Source organism: Xiphias gladius, chromosome 19, assembly GCF_016859285.1.
Source record: "Xiphias gladius isolate SHS-SW01 ecotype Sanya breed wild chromosome 19, ASM1685928v1, whole genome shotgun sequence".
Classification (NCBI taxonomy): domain Eukaryota; kingdom Metazoa; phylum Chordata; class Actinopteri; order Istiophoriformes; family Xiphiidae; genus Xiphias; species Xiphias gladius.
Genome location: NC_053418.1, coordinates 29,724,974 through 29,745,819, shown reverse-complemented (window position 1 = coordinate 29,745,819; position 20,846 = coordinate 29,724,974). Strand labels below are relative to the sequence as shown.

The 20,846-nt window shown below is 39.7% G+C and overlaps 1 protein-coding gene across 1 annotated transcript; it reads right to left on the bottom strand.

Annotated features, from left to right (window-relative positions):
* Positions 1–1,422: 1,422 nt before the first annotated feature.
* Positions 1,423–20,725, bottom strand: hmgcra (3-hydroxy-3-methylglutaryl-CoA reductase a). The gene is made up of 20 exons (XM_040156471.1): positions 20,646–20,725; positions 16,547–16,723; positions 14,952–15,063; positions 14,720–14,807; positions 14,555–14,639; positions 14,366–14,471; positions 13,790–13,896; positions 13,588–13,707; positions 13,340–13,500; positions 11,202–11,449; positions 10,954–11,120; positions 9,792–9,986; positions 9,548–9,706; positions 8,005–8,162; positions 7,798–7,903; positions 7,356–7,526; positions 6,245–6,385; positions 5,942–6,100; positions 4,675–4,829; positions 1,423–2,784 (listed from the first exon to the last, which is right to left on the bottom strand). The coding sequence occupies exons 2-20, from the start codon at positions 16,709–16,711 to the stop codon at positions 2,730–2,732; spliced, it is 2,658 nt and encodes an 885-aa protein (XP_040012405.1). The 5' UTR covers positions 16,712–16,723; positions 20,646–20,725; the 3' UTR covers positions 1,423–2,729.
* Positions 20,726–20,846: the final 121 nt, after the last annotated feature.

The window sequence follows — 20,846 nt, the reverse complement described above, 5'->3', positions numbered from 1 at the left end:
CCCTCATCTGGTTGGCTAGCACCTTCTCTGCTGAGGACTGTGCACTTGAGATCAGCGGAGGTTTTCTGACTGAGACCTCTGCTGGGGAGAGCCATTGGAGAGGATGTGGAGAAAATTGGAGAAAGTTAAAGCCATGTAATCTTACTAGAACTGAAACTTTCACTAACCTACAACTGTCATTCATTGATTAGAACTGGAGGTATTGAATGTAGGGTGACTAGAGATCTCACAGCAGGGCACCTGTAGGATTCCAACATTCCAACTTAAGATCTTAACGTTTTCTGGAATTAATTCTAAATACCACCACTGTTTTTGTATGTTTTATCCAAATTACTTCTAATACTTATATGTTTTGCATGGAAAACAGTCTTGCAGAGATGCATTTTTGTTGACCATTTTCCAAAGCACACTGTAGCGTTTTAGATTTTTGGAAAATTTGTCACTCATCCACTTTCAGTCAGCAATTGGTTGTCATTAGTTCCACTACTCAAGTGAAGACTGATTTTAAAATCCCTTACAACAAAATGCTAATTTAAGTCTGACAAAAGTAAATGCATATATATATATATATATATATATATATATACATACACATTTTGAATTTATATGAATTTAATAGTGGTAGTAAGTTGGTTAAAACACTCATTTAAAATGAAAAGTAAAAGTGAACCTAACTAATGGTAGCTGTTGAAGTATAAAAAGGAACAAGAAGAAACACCAGAGAATGAACAGTTGAGAAAGGCCAGATAAACCAAACATGGCCAAACTGTGGACTACTGTTGAGCATCCCTGTCTCCAACTCTCTGTGCATTGTGTATGTCGTAGTTGTGTTAGTGTGTAGTGAATCATCGTTAATTTCACTATTCAAAATATATTTAGAATTTTATTTTAGGAATACATTTATTTGTGACTTGATTTGACTATGCAAACATTATTCAGTACTACACTATGAACACAATGTGTATTGATAAAACTTTAATAGATAGTAACAAATTTATAACAATAAATCATAAATCCCTACATTTGAACCCCTTTACAAGACAGGGCTGCAGGATTAAGTAATAATACAGGTGGCATCTTATCATTTCACTTTATATGGCCACAAAGTGAACCTGGCTCATGGATCTTCCTGATAATGTTTCCATTTATGAATGTAATTAGTGGTAATCAATAATCTATGAACCTGGGAACAAAGCAAAGTTACATGAAGCTTCTGCATGCAGTTTTCACTTGCCACAGGGCACATGTGGGAGCTTCACAGATTACAAACACACTAAGTTGAGAGGTGGATCAACTATTGAATGACATGAACCTTAGCTCTTTAGTGTCAAGGCCAATGGTGTATGTACTGTAATTTAAATTTCATATTCCAGCTCTCATGTACAATTCATGACAAAGCAGCAATCAAAACAGTACAATCTGTCACTCTAAAGTCCTTTTGCATTTATTACAAAATATATCCAAAATATCTGCCATCTGCTGGTACAACAGGAAGACTTACTTTAAGTGATTTCATTTTATCAGCACCACATCTGCAGCACATTACATGTTTTAAGCATCAATGATGTATGCCAATGCAATTTAAAATGTAGACGGATTGATAGGATAAGTCTATCACTTAATCACCACAAAGTAGCATCATAACTTTGTCTTCATTAAATGCACTATGCAAGGGATTACAGTACATGACTCAAGCAAAGTCTGCCAGTTTATTTCCACAGATACTCTAAAACACTTTTGTATTAAATGGAGTAAAACATAGCTCTTTAAAGTAATTTCCTTTGGTACTGGAAATGCAGTACTGAGGCCAGTTGAGCTCTTGGTTTTGTTGCTTTATGGTACATAGACAGTATAATCTCAACATAAATGGGCGAATGACTTGTTGCATAGTCCTATTAGCAGTACAGGTACATGAAGCCATCATGTCAGTCATCTTTTTTATCTATCCTCCCTCCATTTTTGAAGGACACAGTCCTGATTTTGTGCTCACCTATCCTGTTGTGTACATGCAGATAAACTCTTGCAGTCTTAAAGTGCCTTTTGGATCCAGATAATCATTCATTCATTCACGCATATTTATTCTCTCCTTAAATCAGTCATGCATAATCCTTCTGTCTTCTTATGGTTGAACCAGGACTCGAGTCTGCTTCCCAGTACTGCTGAATCTTGTGGGCTGCCTCACCACTGTGACACTACATGTCCTTATTAGCTTCACAAGCCACCGTGATGAAGAAATCAAATGATGCAGAATTTGTAATAAGCAGAATTACTCTCTAGTTTTCATGCCCAGCCACACACATTCAACAATACGAAACCTTCACCTTTTAGGTAGTATCGTTCTGTGTTCACAGTGTTCCATTTGGTAAAGTGAGCAGAAATGTTTCATTTGAACCCAAATTGTCTGTTTCCCAAAAAAACCTGGCAGCATTCTTAACTGTGGAAATAAAAGAAGCCAGTAATTAACTGCTTCTAGCCAGCTCAATAAGACACAACCAGATACAGAAAATGAATTTTTTCGCAAAGAATAGTCTGATTAGCTTGCATGGATCGTTTTTATATCCAGCATAGAGATTGGTCACAAGATAATCCTGTGTCACTTCGAAGATGTCTGAGGTCTGTTTCTCATGCATGAATGATTAGTCCCTTCCAGATTGTCCATATTTTCCTGGATTTACTGATCTGTCCAGTGACCTGGGCTCACTGAAGGAGGCCAAGCTGCTCTCAGGCTCTCAGGAGGCTTTCCTGCTGCACGTTCCCTGAGTCTCCTGTAAATTCACCTTGGATCTGCAGACAGAACAATTAGATCATAATAGACCATCACATTTTTTTTTCTATAAATAAAATGGTATCTAGGGAAAATTAGCTAAGGCTTTAAATGTTATAAGTGTAACATTTATGTGTATTATGTCCCTGTAAAAACAAACAAACTAGACTTGCAAGTGAATACTACAGGGTTCAAAGACTCAAATCTCACTAAACCAGATCATTCAGGAAGAAGAGCAAAACCAGCCTTGGACCACAAGGACTGGTAGGTCTTTATTTGCACCATAAATAAATGGATTACAAGCATTATAGTGTCTCTTAGCTCAAGCGTGAAATGCTATGATAAATATATAATTTTACGTAATTGCCCCTGTTAATAGATATTAACAAAAAATACCTGCTAAAGACCAGCTAAAGCAGAATGCCGATGTCTTAAATAAATTTACACGGCACAGTGAGGACCAACAGAAAGCAGTGTGAGATGAAGCCACATTGGGCCCTTGTAATTTTCTATGGGACACAAGTCACAGCCTTCTCAAAACCTTGTGGGATAGCAAGAATTGACCAGTGATGCAAGAAAAGGGAGGCATCAAAAAGTAGAGTCTTCACGGGTCCACTCGGTTTTGAGGAACCAAAGCCCAATCAGGAAGCCAAGTCGGACTGTATCCAAATTCAACTCCATCTAAACGGGTCAGGTTTGGGTCTCGCTGCCGCAATTTTGGGTATGTGTGTCAGTATGTAAAATACCTGAGCGGTGCGTCACAATCTCCTGAGAAAACTGCAGGAGAAAACACACCTGTGTGAAGGAGAATGGAAACTGTGATCTACGCAGCTGTGTTCTGATGAGGGAACTGAAGTCACGCTTAAAACTACTTTAAACATGTAAAAAGGAACAAAGGGAACTCACGTACCCATGCAATCAAATTACTTTCAAACAAAGGAGCTCAGTTTTCTGCTGTAGAAGGCCAGGGAAAAGGACTCACACGTGAACTTCTTCCTCTTATATTGGGCTGCTTATCAACCAAACCTAGGCTCCTCCCCCCTCCTTCACATGTAAGGTAACTCTTATGATTTCTGCTTTTCCACTGCTGCTGCTTTTTAACTGATCAAGTCACTGCTGCCGGTGTTTGCGTTCTCTATCTGTTAGGTGCGCTTCAGGTCGACCACATTTTGGAACGGGTCTAATTATTCGGTTGTGCTTATGTCCACGTCACATTTGGTGTCTCTTTTTTGAAAATGATTTCATGTCAGCGTCTGGTAGGTTCACTGGTCCATTTCAGATTGGACCTGTGGACCTGTAAAGACTAATAGTCAAAAGTTGAAAATTTTTAACTCTATAAAAATATGTGCAAAATTTACCCCATTGGGTGATTTGCTGAGAAACTGGCAAAGAAAGGGTGATGCAGTGCTAGGACAGGAAGTTAAATATGTGGAGGAGAAGATATGATTACTGTAGCTTTCTTTTCTATATCTCTCCTCCTATATCTGTCCTTACAGATACAAGCACATACAGGTCTGTTTGCCTTGATGAATGATTTATTGAATTGTATATGTGCAGGTTGCTTAGCTACATAATACTTACAAGCTAGCTATTGTGCATAAATAAACTATGCTGCTAGCTATGCTAACTTGAAAGCACTGACACAAAAAAATAAAGAATACCACCAGCCTTATCCTTTATGTTGTTTCCTTCAGCACATGTTTTGAACCAATAAATCTTCTGGTTTGGTTCTGCTTTATGTAAAGACGGTAACATTTTCACTAGTTTTTATTATTGAGAGAAGTCACCATGTACAATGTATATGACTCTTTATTCTTTGGTATGTGCTGAACTTTCAGGTTTTTGTCTGTGAATAGCTCACAGACAAAAATGAGTCATGTCATCTGCGAATAAAGGTTCTTTGCTCTTACCTGTTGTGTGTCATGTGACTCTTGACCAGGTGTCCAGCAGCCAGAGCAGCCATCAGTGAGAGCTCTCCAGCCAGCACAGTGGCACACACAACTCTGGCTAACTGCCGGGCGTTCTCCCCTGGACAGTCCTGGCTGGCTCCCTGCACGCCCAGCATCTGCACGCACACATGCAAGTTTGCACAACTATCCGTTAGGACACTGCACTGACTTCCATTCATTGTGGACAGCCTAACCCAAATCCTATCCCCAACCTTAACCATAACCAATTCATTCCTAACGCTAACCTTAACCTAACCACAAATCCACACCTTACACCTAACCTTAACCAGAACGTCAGAAAATATCTTTTGCCTCATTAGGGCCAGGCTTTGGTCCCCATGAGGACTACTGATGCCGACAAAACACACACACACACACACACACACACACACACACACACACACACACACACACACACACACACACACACACACACACACACACTCACATTTTAAACGGATGCTTTTAGAAAAGTAAACAAGTATTCAGACCCCTTCACTTTTTCAAATTTTGTTATGTTTCAGCCTGATGCTAAAATAAAAAATAAAAAATAAACTTTTTTTCCTTCATCAATCTACACTTAATACCCCATAATGACGAAGCGAGAACAGAATTTTAGAATTTTTTGCAAATTTATTAAAAAAGAAAAACTGAAATATCACACTGACATAAATATTCAGAGCATTTGCTATGACATTTGAAATTTAGCTCAGGTGCCTACCATTTCTCTTAATTATCTTTGAGATGAAACAGTGAACAGTGAACTTATTATCAAAGAGATGTTTTTTTTTAACATCCAGCAGTTACAGAGCAACATGATCATTCATTTGGATTGGTGTTTGCGTCCATCTGATGAAGTTAAGTCAACTATTCACTCTCTCTTAGCTCTGTTTTTGGTCTCTACCACCTCCTGAATGAAATATCTGGCTCTTTAGCTGCTAAATGCTCCACTATGTTCAGCAGCTAATCTCTAACTGTGTCTGTCTGCTGTTTGCTGCTGACCAGGTAGTGTACAGTGGCTTATTAAACTTTTAAAATTGTGGTCTGGACAGATAAACAATTAGCAAGCTCAACTCACTCGAATGCTTAAAATGAACCACATTTTTTCCTTGATAAATAAATTGCATGACATGTATCACGTCAACTTTTTATGGATGAATATGATCTCTACAGTAACTTTTATGGACTGGCTGTGTCAGTGTGTGTGTGTGTGTGTGTGTGTGTGTACCTGGAGGCAGGCTTGCTGAGGGGGCAGGTTGGTGCCTCCTCCTACAGTGCCCAGCTCTATAGAAGGCATCGTACAGCTGATGTACAGGTCCTCCCCTGTTGGTCCTGATGGTTCCATCAGGGTGATGCAGTTACTGCTGCCCACTGACTGGGCTGGATCCTGAAGGACACACACACACACACACACACACACACACACACACACACACACACACACACACACAGAGCCATATTCATTAACACAGGAAAAAAGTATATACATTGAAATAAACTGATGCGGAATATTTCCTTAGAACTACTTCACCTGTCCGCAGGCTATGAAGATTGCAGCCACCAGGTTGGCTGCATGAGCGTTAAATCCACCAATGCTCCCTGCCATGGCTGAGCCCACCAGGTTCTTACTGATGTTAACCTCCACCAGAGCTTCTGTCGTTGTTTTCAAAACCTGCATCATAGGGACAAGGAGTGAAAATTGAGTGAATTTGCTGATATGAAGTTAATGTGAGACAGGATGAGTCAAATGAATATGGAACCAATTATACTAAAGAAATGCATGTAAAACTAAAATAAAATACAGAATTAATTTTAGCACATCATGAAATGGGATCCAGGTTGTTGTGTGTTTTTGGAATATGTTTTCAGACACGTTAGAGAGACAGATTAAAGTTTTTCATTGACGGACAATACAGTAAATTTCTCCTGTGAACTGTGCATAAAGTATAGTTTGACAATTTTTCAAGTCTGTCTTAAATCAACACACAGTTAAGCGTCTACCAAAGTCTTTTTAGTACAAAGTTCCCTCAGTGTTTCTGTGCTCAGCTGCAGTGTAGGGACAATGACACATAAAAAAGACTGCAACTTTGGAAGATACTTTGGACTTTATCCCCCATCACTTATATTGTAAGTGGAAGGGATCTTTTAAATGTCTGTCTGAACAGGAGTAATTACAGCAAGCAAAAACAGTTCCAATGCTCAAATGGGTACCTGACAACTACTTTAAGACTGATATGAAAATTGTGAATTTACTAATATCAAAAGTATGTACTGATGTAACAGGTGGGCATAACTCAAAGCTGACTAAGATCAGCTGAATTAAGCTTTTTATTGTCATTCTAATGTATTTTTCATCTCATGTGAAGCACTTTCAAATTTGAAAGGTGCCATACAAACACACAATTTTAACCCTACATGCTGAGAATCTGAATTTTGATCCTTTTTCCTATTAGCTACTGCCAGAAATCAGCATCCACTGTTACGTTCATTGGAAACTATATGAATTCCAGCCACATTCAATGATTCTGAAGGGCTAACAGCAGTACCCTTGATACTTAATACATGATACCTCATTCTAGGAAATGTGCAAGAAGTCAGTGCCAACAACAATAAGCTGCACTCTCAGTTCTGGCTCTTCCTACCTCTTTGACTACTTTAGCGGGGATGGTGGCTTCACAGACAGCAGACTTGCCCCTGCCTTCGATCCAGTTGATGGCGGCTGGTTTCTTGTCAGTGCAGTAGTTCCCACTGACAGCCACCACCTGCAGCTCTGGGAAGTGCTGCTGCAGTCTGCTCAGAGCCTGTTCTGTACCCTGCAGGTAGGATGCATGTGAATCATCATAAATGAGATACACTGGGATGACATGTCTTCCATGTTTCCGCAGTTTTATAATGTGATAACTTGCAAAGTTCTATCATACCATATGTATATCATGTTGCTTTTAAATGCATTTGACAAATCTTGGTAGTATGAAACTCTCTATCTAAATCTCAAAAGTACACCACACACACACACACACACACACACACACACACACACACACACACACACACACACACACACAAGCAGTCTAAAACAGTTACTTTAGAGATCATATTCATCCCCATGGCATCTCCAGTCTTGGAATAGAAGCGGATGTAGAGATTTCTCCCAGCCAGACCAACCAGGAGTTTCTGGAGCCGAGCAAACCTGCCAAAAGCAACATCACCAAAATAACATGTAGACACACAGTGTACACTCAGCCCATACTTTGAATTTTAGTTCTGTCCATGTCAGGTTTCATGTTTTACCTGCTGGTATTGTCAAAGGCTTCTTTGATGGCCTGAAAACCATCTGTGCTCTCCAGCCAGGCCTTGACCTCAGCAGCCTGGCAGGCAGAAGGCAGCCTCAATACAGGTCCTCGAGTCATGCCGTCAGCCAGGATACGACTGCTGGCTCCACTTCCCAGCTACAGCATGCAGGGGCCACAAGATCCATATAGTACATATTAACACAGGATGATGCTATCACATCTTCACACTACTACTAAGCACTCTCAAGAAATGGAAAAGGGCAGGACAAAATAACAGGAACAACATTTAAAAAAAATTTTTTTGAAATCTTAATTATAAAGCAGCTACACAACTTTTGCTTCTAACTACTGTTTTATTTTTCAGGATTTATGCATTTGATACCAACTGATCAAACACAAAAAAAGTTAAAAATGATTATCAAGTCCTCCTTGTCATTGTCCTCCATGACCCATATGAGTGTTTTCTGATCAGAGGTCATACCCCCTAACCTGTGATATCAGCAGGACAACATACTGTATAGTCATTTGTCAGTGTCTCCCGTGTCCCAAGTCTCACACTTTGTTGACCTAGCCACCGATCCTGACCTCCTCTTTAACAGGTACAGTATATCAGTACTATAACATCACACTTTGTTTGCCTTCTGAGAGCCAACACTCATAATTTACAAAGGGTGCTTGTCAGGGAAGTCATTTTAGGTATTTGAACAAACAACCAATTCTGCCATTGTTCTTGTGAGCACAATATCAAAAGTCAATGTACCCACATTAAAAATATACACAGAAGTGCAACCCCTCCTATTTTTACTTCATAATTTATATGTAAATTTATACATTTTAAAAATAATGTAAAACTCACTGCAACTTGGATGAACAACTTACATCACTTTTTGCAAACCCTGATTTTTCCTATATTCCACGCAACCGCTGATTTTCATTTAATTTCATTTCTGATTGCCGTATGACATGAAAATTACTTGGCAAACTCTTGAACCTACAGTAGGTTGTGTGTAATCTATCACAATGAAGATCAGGTCTGCATTCTCTTTTGTCAAAGTTACATTAATGTTGCTTGGTAATGCAGTGTAAGTCCAGATTGAACATTTTGAAAATGTGCATTGCTTTACACAACAATAACTATAGCAAATATATCTTTAATAAAAGTAACGCATGGATAAAAGGAGCCTGCATGTGTCAGCCTTGAAACAGGTCCTACAATCACTTTTGGATGTGAGATTTCAAAGCAACATGTGAAATTGACACATACACAAATGTAATTTACCTGGAGAAGGTGACCTGGAATTAGAGAGCATTTACTGTATGTTTCAGACTTTTCGTATGAAAACTCATGACATTTTTCTAACCAACCCAAAAACTGATTCAGCAAACACAACAGGATGCCTGACAATTAAATAGAGGATTGTAGCTGATCAAAAGGCAGTGGCTGGATATTTGCTATTCATATGGTGTTTCAATTATTTTGTCCAACTTGGTGCTTGTCTTATAGCAGCCTCTCTTTGGAAAACAACAAATCTGGCACTCACCGCAATTGCTCGACAACCGCGGTTGGTGCTGGCAACCAAGCAGCCCTCCGTAGTTGCCATGGGAACCTGGAACTGCTTCCCATCCAGATGCAGTGGTCCAGCCACGCCCACTGGTACGGGCATGTAGCCAATCACATTCTCACAGCAGGTGCCCATAACCTGGAAAACAGAAATGTTGCCAAACTTGTAAAACAGGAAACAGTGTTATAGAGAGGACTGCAGTTTGTCTTGTGTGTGCCTTCACCTTGGAGTAGTCATAGTGGGCGTATGGCAGGGAAGAGAGCGCAGAAGGAGAGGGAAGCTTTGCAGATATCATCTGTCTTCGTATGGCCACTCCTCTCTCTGGTCTCTCCATTGTGGCCTCAAGTTTATATGCAGGGATGTGTTTGTAGTTGACCAGCAGCATCACCTCAGCATCACTCAGGAAACGAGGCCCCAGCTGCAACAGACACAATCACGCAGCAACTTACTACTCACTGTCTAGTCTGATCAGACCAGTGGCCAGTGACACGACTTAAAAATTCACTTCAGATTAAAAGAAACAAAACAACTCTTTACATTGTATTGTTTAGCTCAAAAAATTCCTGAAAATCATTAAAGTAGTTTCACACAGGAAAAAACAGACTGAGTAGTTATTGACACTATACACATTATAGGTAGTCATAAACTGCTTAGTGTTTTCGTCAAATATGTATTTACAGCTATTTGCTGGGGAAGCCAGTGATGCTTGTTGCTTTGGATACAATTTAATATTAGACCAATACATCTTATGCCAAGTAATTCCATATTCAAGATATCTGATAGAAATAAAGATATCTACTATGGATTTGAATTCAGCCCCTCGTTCACTCATTCACTCCCCCCTCTATAACATACAATCAGTTGTCTGCTCTACAGTGATCAGTAAATTCAGATTTTGGACACTTACTAATCATCATCATTTTGTGTCACCATTAATAGCTCTAGAGATGCAAAACAGTGAACAGTCAATCTCTGTCCATATGTTATTATCATTTTAATATTTTAATCTCACATAGAAGAAATGTTCCAGTGCAGTGTGGAGGAAGTGTATCCAACTTTCAATGAAACTTGTCTGAACCTACATGTGTGATGTGTACCAATATAAGTATCTTTCCTGGGAAAGCTAAAGGTCAGCTGAGTGGATGTGAGGCTACACAGAGCCAGTGGAATCAGTGCAAGTGTCTTTTCTATTCGCGTCATGTTCTAATTGGTTCAGCTTCAAAGAGACACCGGAGTGACTAATCTCATTATAGCCTAGTTAAATCACACAGCTGCCTCAAACCCTGCAGACTTATTGGAGGGATGTGACTCGACGACAAAAACAGATACCTAAGGGAGCTGGAAAATGAAAGGGATGTTTTAGTGGTTAATGTGTGATGTCTTACCTCAGGGTTGTTGAGGATGGCCACACATTGGTCCAGACCTCTGGGCTTTGGGGGGAGGCTCGGCTGATTGGCCTCAGACTTTAGCTCTTCCTCTTCATCCCCCACGACAAAGAAGCACTTTGGTTGGGGATCAGCTGCTGGGGTAGACAGGGGCCGGATAACCTCATCTAAGGAAACAAGGTGGAGTTGGATACAACAGTGCTACACATGTCCATCTGCTATAACATCATCACTGAATCCAGACACACCTCTCTCTGACCGATTGGCACGTGCCCTGATAGCCAGGCTGTGGGTGGGGGCGAGGGGTTGGGGAACTGGTGGCTCCTTCCTGCAGCAGGTTTCGGTGGGCCGTCGGTGGGCGGGAGCGGACATAGTGATGGGGTTCTTAAGTGAGAGTGTAGACTCCATCTCAACCTGCTCAAAGAAGATGTATTTGATAGCCAGCAGCAGAGCCAAAGCCAGACAGATCACCTGTTCTATGTCCATGGTTATCATCCTGCAGGAGAAGAGGGACAATAACATGTACAACAAATTGTATTATTCATTTCAGAGTCCAGCACTGGCCTTGGTTGCCCATTGTTTCTTTTTTTTGTAAATATACATTTTAATGTTCCCTTTATGCTGAGATATCAAGAACTGTTGTGCTGAGTTTAAAGTCTCATTCTAACATCATCATAAAACATCAAAACATCACTTTTGTCTTTTGTGAACACAAAACTATATTAAACGTTATCTAAGCACAACATGATTTCCAGACTTCATGATGTCTGAGTCAATAGCAAAGTCAAAGCAAAAATCTCAGAGGATTAAGTTAGTAGGTCTGCATGTAATGACACTTTCTGAACATCATTTCCTATATGGAAATACTTACTGTAGATAATTAAGCTGTATCAAGAGATCATGAAATAGAAGGTAATTGAATCATTATCTTAGGATAAAGGTAATCTAGTACCTCTTTCTAAAGCACCTTCCAGGAACGATAAACAGGCTTTATTAATGGTTAATAAATCATTTACTAATGCTTTATATATTACCTATAAACCATTTATAGAAACAAATGTTGAGTTGCCAGTCAGTGAAAAATCCCTTTGGCAGGTGCTTGTCTTTTCTCTTTGGTAATCATGAAACTAGAAACACTGACAATGACTAATTATTAAGCATGAATACATTCATTCATGCTTAATACTTAGTTATCAAATGTAATTTACTGGACATCTTCTCCAGATCCTCTCCAGAAGGTAAGTGATCAGACGGTCCAATCAGTCAAAGGGATTTCTGACAATCTGGGAACCCAGAACTTGTCCTTATAAATGCCTCATGACTAATCTATCAACTATCAGTGAATACTTTATTAACCACTAATATGATTGCTTACAACTTAGCAATCCTTTTTAAAGGATGTCTTATTAGAAAGTGGTACAGTTTTTTATGGTATCTTAGCACCACAGAAGCATAATCATGTATTTCTTGCTAGGTTGTAATCATGAAATAACAATTTGATTTCTCAAGACAACAAGATAGTGCTCAGATAATAGGGATACAAAGGTCATTGGCAGTCATGTTATTTCTTGGCCTCCATGAGAAGCCTCCCAGTATGACTACAGTACTTCTCTGTCAGCCACTGATCAGGTTCACTGGACCAGTTGGGGTTTCAGCTGGGCTGTATAAGATGACTGTTACTTGCCCAGTGCCCTTAGTTAAATTTTCCTTATCAGACCAGTGATTTTAATAGGTGACCTCCAGAAACCTTTTATAACCTCAGGCATCAAGCATATAATGTTCCAGCTAGTGTGGAATACATCTAAACATCTCATGTCCAATATTGAAATTTTGGACATGAAATCATTATCATAGACTGAAACCAGTCTGCTGCTGACCTTATTTCACATCCTGTAGACGCAGTGTAGGGATTTCTGCCAAAACTTCACCAGCTACTAAAGTGCATGGACATGGGGAAAAATTCCGAAGGGGGCAAAACTGCAGCAACAGCAATGCAGACAGTATAATCTATACTACCAAGGCCCTGCTGCAGCTAGTATAAACAACACATTTACCGTCATCATCAGATGATGATCCGGAACGTACTGTTCTGAGTATAAAGTTTTTCTTCATACCACAAGTGTTGCTGGGGTTTTGACTTCTTCTCAAACTCTATTTTGTGGATGCATAGCATTAATTTCTGAGGACACAGAAATAATGCTTGGAAGCAATGCAGAAAGCAATGCAGGAAATACAGAGCAGCTTTCTCACACACACACACACACACACACACACACACACACACACACACACACACACACACACACACACACACACACACACACACACACACACACACACACACACACAAATATGTAGTCAAAAGCAAGCATATCAATAGCCTCACCTGGTGAGGTAGAAGTGCCAAAGCGGTTTCTCTGGCTCGATCCTCCTCGGTGAGAGGTGGTCCAGCTCAGTGCCGACCTGTGGGATACCCACTGTGGTGTTGATGGACAAGGGCTCGGCGATCCAGCGGCTATGTGCGTGAACCATCACCAGGCCCAGAGACTGCACACAGAGCAGAGAGCAGACAGGAGAAATAACTGTCATGTTCAAATGAAAACAAGGAAACAAATAAAGCACGAGAGGTGTTACCATGATCATTTTGACTCTCTGGGTTACAGGGTTGGGTTTATTATCCTCCTCCTCTTCCATCACTCTAGAGAAATGGCTCAGTTGCCAGATAGGATGGCCCTCCTGACTCTCACGGGACAACTATAGGAACAAACACAACAGGCAATCAGACTGACATTAAAAAACACATGTACACACATACAATGAAACACTGTACCTTTACCTCCAGCACCAGTGAGACACATGCAGGGAAGAAGGTCATAAACACAAAATAGTTGGCCAAGACAGACATGCAGCCAAAGCAGCACATGATTTCCAACTGCCTCACACCTGAAAGATAAAAGACAGATACTCAGGTATTCACAAGAACAACTCACATAAGAAGTGCCCAGTATATCACCAAAATGAGCAAATCAGAAAGCCACTATTCACTATCTGCACACAGTGGAAAGCTGCTCAAAGTGCTGCTCTTCTTTCATTTCCTCTTAGTCAGTAAACATCAAACTAGGCTATCTTGTTTTTTTAGAGATGTTGCCACATTCCCAGATCTCAGCAATTCAGATGGTTCAAAAGTTGTTTTTTTTTCTTTTTTTCCCTTTTTTCACACTTTTTTACATTTCCTTGAGCTTTTTTATTTTATATTTAAATGTGCTGGTCTTCTCCAATTCTTAAATCTTCGTGATGAAAACTGTGTGAACTTAGCTCAAGAAAGTAAGGTGCAGTAAAATGCACAAGCCCTCAATATGCAAACCTTAAATGTCATTCCACGAATAAATGAAGCTCCAAATGGCAGCAATACCTGACATCGTTCCCACTCCGATCACTAAGCACTCCACCAGGGCGTCCAGAGTGAAGGTAGGTCCCAGTACTGCCATGCCACGAGCAATGTTGTTCCTCACTTGATCCTGAAAAGGTTCGAGTAAAATAAGCCAGTCAGGCAATATCGTTGAATATCATGTGGAAATCTGCAAGATGATTTTTTTCTTACCTGAGAACTCGAGCTTAATGCGAACTTGGCAAGAGCGCATGCTTTGGAGAGGTCAATGAGAAGCAGGAAGAATGGCAAAGCCTCACTAACGGACAGAACAGAGCAATCAGCTGGAGCTTTAAACACGATTACTAAAAAACGTCAGTATGCAAAGTGTGTCCTTACTTGAGGCCTGTGAGCTCTTTATCAAGAAAGTGAATGACCACTGTGCTGAATACGAAGCTGGAGAATATGGTGAAAAGGCCAGCAATGCCTGCAAGAGAGCAGACAAGTTGCTTTTTAGTTATATCTAGCTGGTTAGGTCAAAAGATCTACTTCCTCTACAGCCATTGGACCCATAGCATCGCATTCACCTTTGATATTTTATAAAAATAGTATGTGCCAATCAGTAATTTACCTAAAATATATTTGGATCCCAGCTGTCTCAGGTTCTGGAACTGGAAGTAAATATAGACGATGGCGATGCAACGTGTGATGGTCAGGATGATGATATCACTGCTCAGAATTTGCTATAAAAAGAGAAGACAATGTAATAAGTGGCAAAGCTAGAGTGCGGGACCGTTAAATAGAAATCAATGTCTGTTATATTCAAGCCCTTTCGAAAAAGGTTCATACAATGCTGATTGAGCCTATCAACGCCAGGTAAATCTCTCTGTATTCGCAGTATACCAGATTTCTAAATCTGGTGTCTGTGGCGACATTCCTGTGCACTAGTAGCGATGCATTTCATATCAACCTGCATTGATAGGTTTGCCAGAGAGGGGAGCAACCGTAGCAACAGATATGGAGGAGACTATAGCAACTAGGAGTATGGCGGAGCTAATGCCAGAATAACCTAGGAAACGTCCCAAAAAAATCTGATGCACCAGATAAAAAAGAAACTCAGCATTCAGAAGAAGGATTACCGTCAAACAAAGAAAGAAATCGTGGACAGGGACAAACACGGATTACCACTGGTGTGGCTTTTCCTCGTTGGAGAGCGCTGAAAAAAGAGAAGGGACTGAGGACCTTTGGACAGGCTGGCATTTGTAAAATATTTGGAAGACACTATGTAGCTATTACATTTACTCTACCCAAATAATGGGTTATTGTCTTGGAACTGTGGAAATTTCTCTGCAATCAGCAGTGTTTGTGTAACTACTCTCACTGCCAGAAGGGGGAGCAAAAGTTGCGCACTGCAGGTTTAAATACTTAAAGGAACAGTTGGACATTTTAGGAAATATGCTTCTTCACTGTCTTGCTGAGAGTTTTATGTTCAGATTGATAGCGCTCTCGTGTCTGTAGGGTAAATATAAGGCCACAGCCAGCAGCTGGTTAGCTTAGATTAGCACAAAGACTCAAAACAAGGAGAAACAGCCAGCCTGGCTCTGTCCCAAGGTAACAAAATTCACCTTCCAGTATCTCCAAAGCTCACTAATTAACATGTTATATCTTGTTAGTTTAATTCACACAAAAATGGGAGGTTATGTTCCATTCTATCTCTTGGCTGGGAGCAGTGACTTCCTGGAATCTTGTCATCACTGTGAGGTTGCCAGCTTAACGGCGAAGATTCCCGGAAGTGATATGGAACTAGATGAGAAGTCAGATCACCAAAGGTAGGTTGGTACACCTTTGAATGTACTAGATTTCATGGCAATCTAACAATTAGTTGTTATTTTGGTCTGGACAAACATGGTGGATTGATTAACTGAATGACTTTCATTCCTCGAGCCAAGGCCCTATTGTGGCTAAATATCCATCATGCTTTTTAGGATTTATAGCTATTGGTTTTGACAGTGCATATTAACTCTAAATGGAGGTAAAGACAGTATGTCAGAGTTGTGTCGTTAGTAAAAGGATTCATATACTGTCAGTGTGATATACAGTATCAGCATTGCAAGTGGAGAGACACTCCTTGGGCTCTTTCAGTCTAGGTCTGTGGCCTACTTTACGTGTGCAGTGAATACACTACGACAGATAACGGACATATTCTTGATCATCTTGATGACTCACTTCTTCTTTTTTGGGGCAGTAAAAGTTCCAGCCACAGATTTGGTCATTGCCAGTGAACATGTTCATGGACATCATACAGATGGTGAGGGTTACTGTGCCAACAATCACCTCCCAGGGGTGGGAAGCCACCAGGAGGCCATGCATACAGAACAGACGGGTCAGCATGGTCCAACAGCGCTGCCAAATAACACAAGTAGAGTAATGTAAGCTGGGTGAAGCTGGAAGTGACTGTAAACCTTTACAAAGGTGTCATTAAAGAAACGATATAGAAAACAATGTGATCATAGGAAACACATCCACAATGAAAATTAAAAATTAATTATATTCTTAGATCTCATCCAACTACAATATTAAACTGCTACTTATGTGTTAACGTATTAATAATAGTAATAATAATACTAATACAATTATACAGTATATAAAATCACTCAACAGTTTGAAAGGGGTCTTTCTTCACAATGAATACCTACTTTTACTTTTCGTACTTTGAGCTTTCACAAAAATACAATTTTGAATGCAGGACTTTTACTAGTATTTTTACATGGTGGTGTTACTACTTTTATTTAAGTAAAAGATATGAATACCTCTTGCACCTCTGCAAGTCTCTGGGGTGTTAGTCCGGGGCTTGAGCCCATTTGCTAACGTCAGACTGTCTATTTTATGTTTTCTTTTTTAACTTGCTTTTATTTTATTTGCTCTTGTGTATTTCAGTTATTCTACCATTAGGGTTTGTCTTTTTATTCTTTCTAGTCAGGTAGACAGTTTGGGTCTATGTACTTTTCATTTCTTTCACACGAATGTTGTTAGAGTTGTTTTCATTTTGTGTTTTGCAAAAAACTGAATGGCAATCCAAATCCACATTCTCTTTACTTCCTACTGTTGCTAATTTCAAATAGAAACAATATTGTGGTGTGGTAGGTAAAAACAATTGAAACATGGCTGTGACAGACTATTTCACAGACACATGCAAGTAAGAATATGTGGACCAAGACTGACATGCAGCCAAAGCAGAACATTATTTCCAACATGAATATAATATGAAGAGTCATGGAACAAGTTAAATCTAAAACCCTTCAAAAAAATCTATTTAGAAAAATCATTATTTTAAACATCACTTTAAGTCGAAAGAATGAAATCAAATTCATAACTGGCACATTTAATTAATTAATAAGCAATTAATTTTTACTGCATCAATTAATAGATTACAACTGACCACTGAAAAGTGACTCTCTCTGCTCTCAAGAGAGCAACCCAATCTATTTCTTCATTTGCAAAACAATTTACACAGTAAATAGCTTGCCATTGCTTAAAAGTTTAATATATGATACAATATCATATTAAGATATTCCACTGTAACTCCCTATCCCTAATACATTTGCTGAAATGGTATATAGATTCCTGTTCAGATTGACCAAGACCTTGTATGACTATATACATTTTAATGAAATATACTGTGCACTCTTTGGAATGTGAGTTCCAGTCCAGCCATCTTTCAGTGTAGTACGGAGGGTTTGCTGCAGGGAATTAAAAATGTTGCAGTGTACCTTGCCGACATCATTCTGACTGGAAAGGATGACAAAGACTAGCTCCAGACACTGGATCTATTACTGCAGCGACTGAAAAATGTAGGATTATACTTAAAAAAGAGCAAGTGCCATTTTATGGAGAAGGAAGTGACATTCTTAGGAGACTGAGTGGAGAAGAAAGGGCTGCATCCACTGTCAGCAAAGGTGAAAGCTTTGCAGAAGGCTCCAACATCCACATCTGCATAGACCCTTGATGACAACAGCTTCAGAAATGGATAAAAAAGGACTCCATTGTCTCAAGGGTGAGTGAGTATGTCCTGAGAGGATGGACAAATAACAGGAACAGGGACTTTATGCCTTATTTAGAGACAACATGAGCTGAGTGTACAGGATGGCTATGTGCTGTGGGGAGCCTGCACTGTGATACCAGAGAGGGAATGAGCTCCTATGGTGGAGAAGGCAAAGTTAAACAGGGCTCTGTTGAGCTATCACATCACTCCACGGTCAACAACTGGTCTATCACCTGCTTAGATGATGATGGGTAGAAAGTTGATACATACACCCAAACTTAAAAGAAAAGGTGGAATCAAAACAAGCAAGCCAAAAGCTTACCAAGCTTACCATCATAAACATGCAGAATAATGCAATTTTGTGGCAGGACACCCTGCCTATGCCAAAACCTATGGGTGTGGACCTAAATGATTACCAGGACTGACACAGGAGATCACAGGACCAGTTTTCTACTAGTATTGTTGGGAAATGGTACAGTTGTTAATCAACATATGGATCAACTGTTCAGCAAAGAGAAGCAAGATCTGCCAGTTCTGATACCAGATTCAACACATGAGAAGGAGTATGTGGTACCTCTACCAGTGACCAGCATTGGGCCACAGGACACAGGTACTGTACCCCCTGTACCTTACTTGGGCGGTACTGTTGCGTTGGTCCCATTACTGCTACGTTACACCTCCACTTTGTGACTGAGTGCGTCATTTTCTATTGATTCTGAAGAAGAGGAACCGGCTGGTTCGAGCATGTTCATACAGGTGATAAGAGACTTTGTTAGAAAGGCAGTTACGTTAACGTAACATTAGAGCCCAACTTTCTCTCTCGTTCTTCAACATTAGCTTATGGCAAAAAAATGACATTTGTTACTTTTACTTATGTAGCTCATGTCAAACTACTTACTTTCCTAGTTACTAAAGGCAAAGTAGCCAACGCTAACCGATAAGATACTGCCACACACATTTGGACAGTGTTAGCAATGGTAGCTTCAAAGGTTTTGTCACATAATGAGTTTAGATTTAGCCAGAAGAGCCTGTACTTGGTGATGTTGTAATATTGCAATGGTGGTATCCACAATAAAGCCTGCTCAAATGAAGATGAAGTCTCTGCATCTGATCATTTATATCGAAAGCTATCACAGTTGTTGTTATCCAGACATAAAGAAATTATTGAATGAAAGGAAGACTGAGGTCAGTTGAATATCAGATGACTCTAATACAGCCTAATAAAATTTTTCCAAGAGTATTTAAAAGCTGTAAACATAAAATAGATGGCATGTTAAAGTACTATGTAACCCATCTTATGACATGTCACGGTAGATACAAATGAAAATATTTAAAATTTAACTTAAAAAATAATAGTTATGAGATGATATGTTTTTTTTTTTTAAAGTGCATGCATCAGTGTGCACCAAATAGTCATAAGTTACATGTGTACAACAGAATGACTTAAGTGCTGTTGCCCTTTAAGATGCACATAGCTGTTGTCTGAAAAAAGAAAAGCATATAAAAGTATGCATACATTGAAATGTGCAAAAGATTATTTTCAAACAAAGAATATGACACTGCATAGTGTAAATATTCTTTGCATTTTCAAGTCTCTCTCATTGCTCTGATCTGTCCCTTGCTCTATTTAATAAATAATATAGTAATTTTAAAGTTTAAGCTCATTTTAAAAGGTAACTGATTCAAAATGGTATCGTACAACATGTGAAAATGTAAGACGTTCTGTGTATGACGTCAGTTTTCCCCTATACTTTTGTTCCATACTGTACAAAAAAATGACGTGACATTTTAGTAGGTAATAGTCAGGCTCCCTCTGATCAGGAATCCATTGAAAATTTCAGCAAACCTTTAAAGGAAAGATTTTAAGAGTGAAAGAATGTTTGAATATGAGGAAATTATCCAATTGCCAGGATGCATTTTGATGGGGGGGGGTAATTTTCCCAAAGACTGCACAGCATAATTCATTATAATGTATATAGTCAAACAAGGTCATGGTCAATATTAAAAGGAATCTATATAACATTTCAGCAAATGTGTTAAGGAACACGGAAAAAAGGGATAGGGAGTACAGTGGACCGCAGTACATAGGCTTTTCTATCCTCTGTCCGTTTGACGCGCTACCGCAGCGGCTATGATGGGGCTTTTGTCCCCGCTTTGCTTACAGTCTATTTTTTCCATCATACATCAAACTGGATTCAGTCGTCAATGTATCCCATACAGGCCTCCGTGATTACACAAATGACATCACATTAACATTTAACTTAAAAGAGAGGACTGACTTACCGTGAGCGGGTATGAGAATGAGAGTTCAGACTGAGGTTTGGTAGTGAGCAGGTGTGAAACAGACAGCAGACGGGTCTCTCCTACACTCTGCAGCTCACGGAGGACCGATGGAACGATGGCACGCTACTACATCATCCGACACTTCAGCCAATCACGTTGATCAGCTGCTTCACGAGCGCTTTATCCACGCCCCGTTTCCTA

Bases quoted from the DNA above. Each gene is read 5' to 3' on its own strand.
- hmgcra (XM_040156471.1), bottom strand. From the start codon at position 16,711: ATGCTGACCCGTCTGTTCTGTATGCATGGCCTCCTGGTGGCTTCCCAC. The intron at 14,472-14,554 runs GTAAGAAAAAAA...GAACCTTTTCAG, and splicing joins CATTAAGCTCGAGTTCTCAG to GATCAAGTGAGGAACAACAT. The intron at 6,386-7,355 runs GTAGGAAGAGCC...CCTATGATGCAG, and splicing joins CCGCTAAAGTAGTCAAAGAG to GTTTTGAAAACAACGACAGA.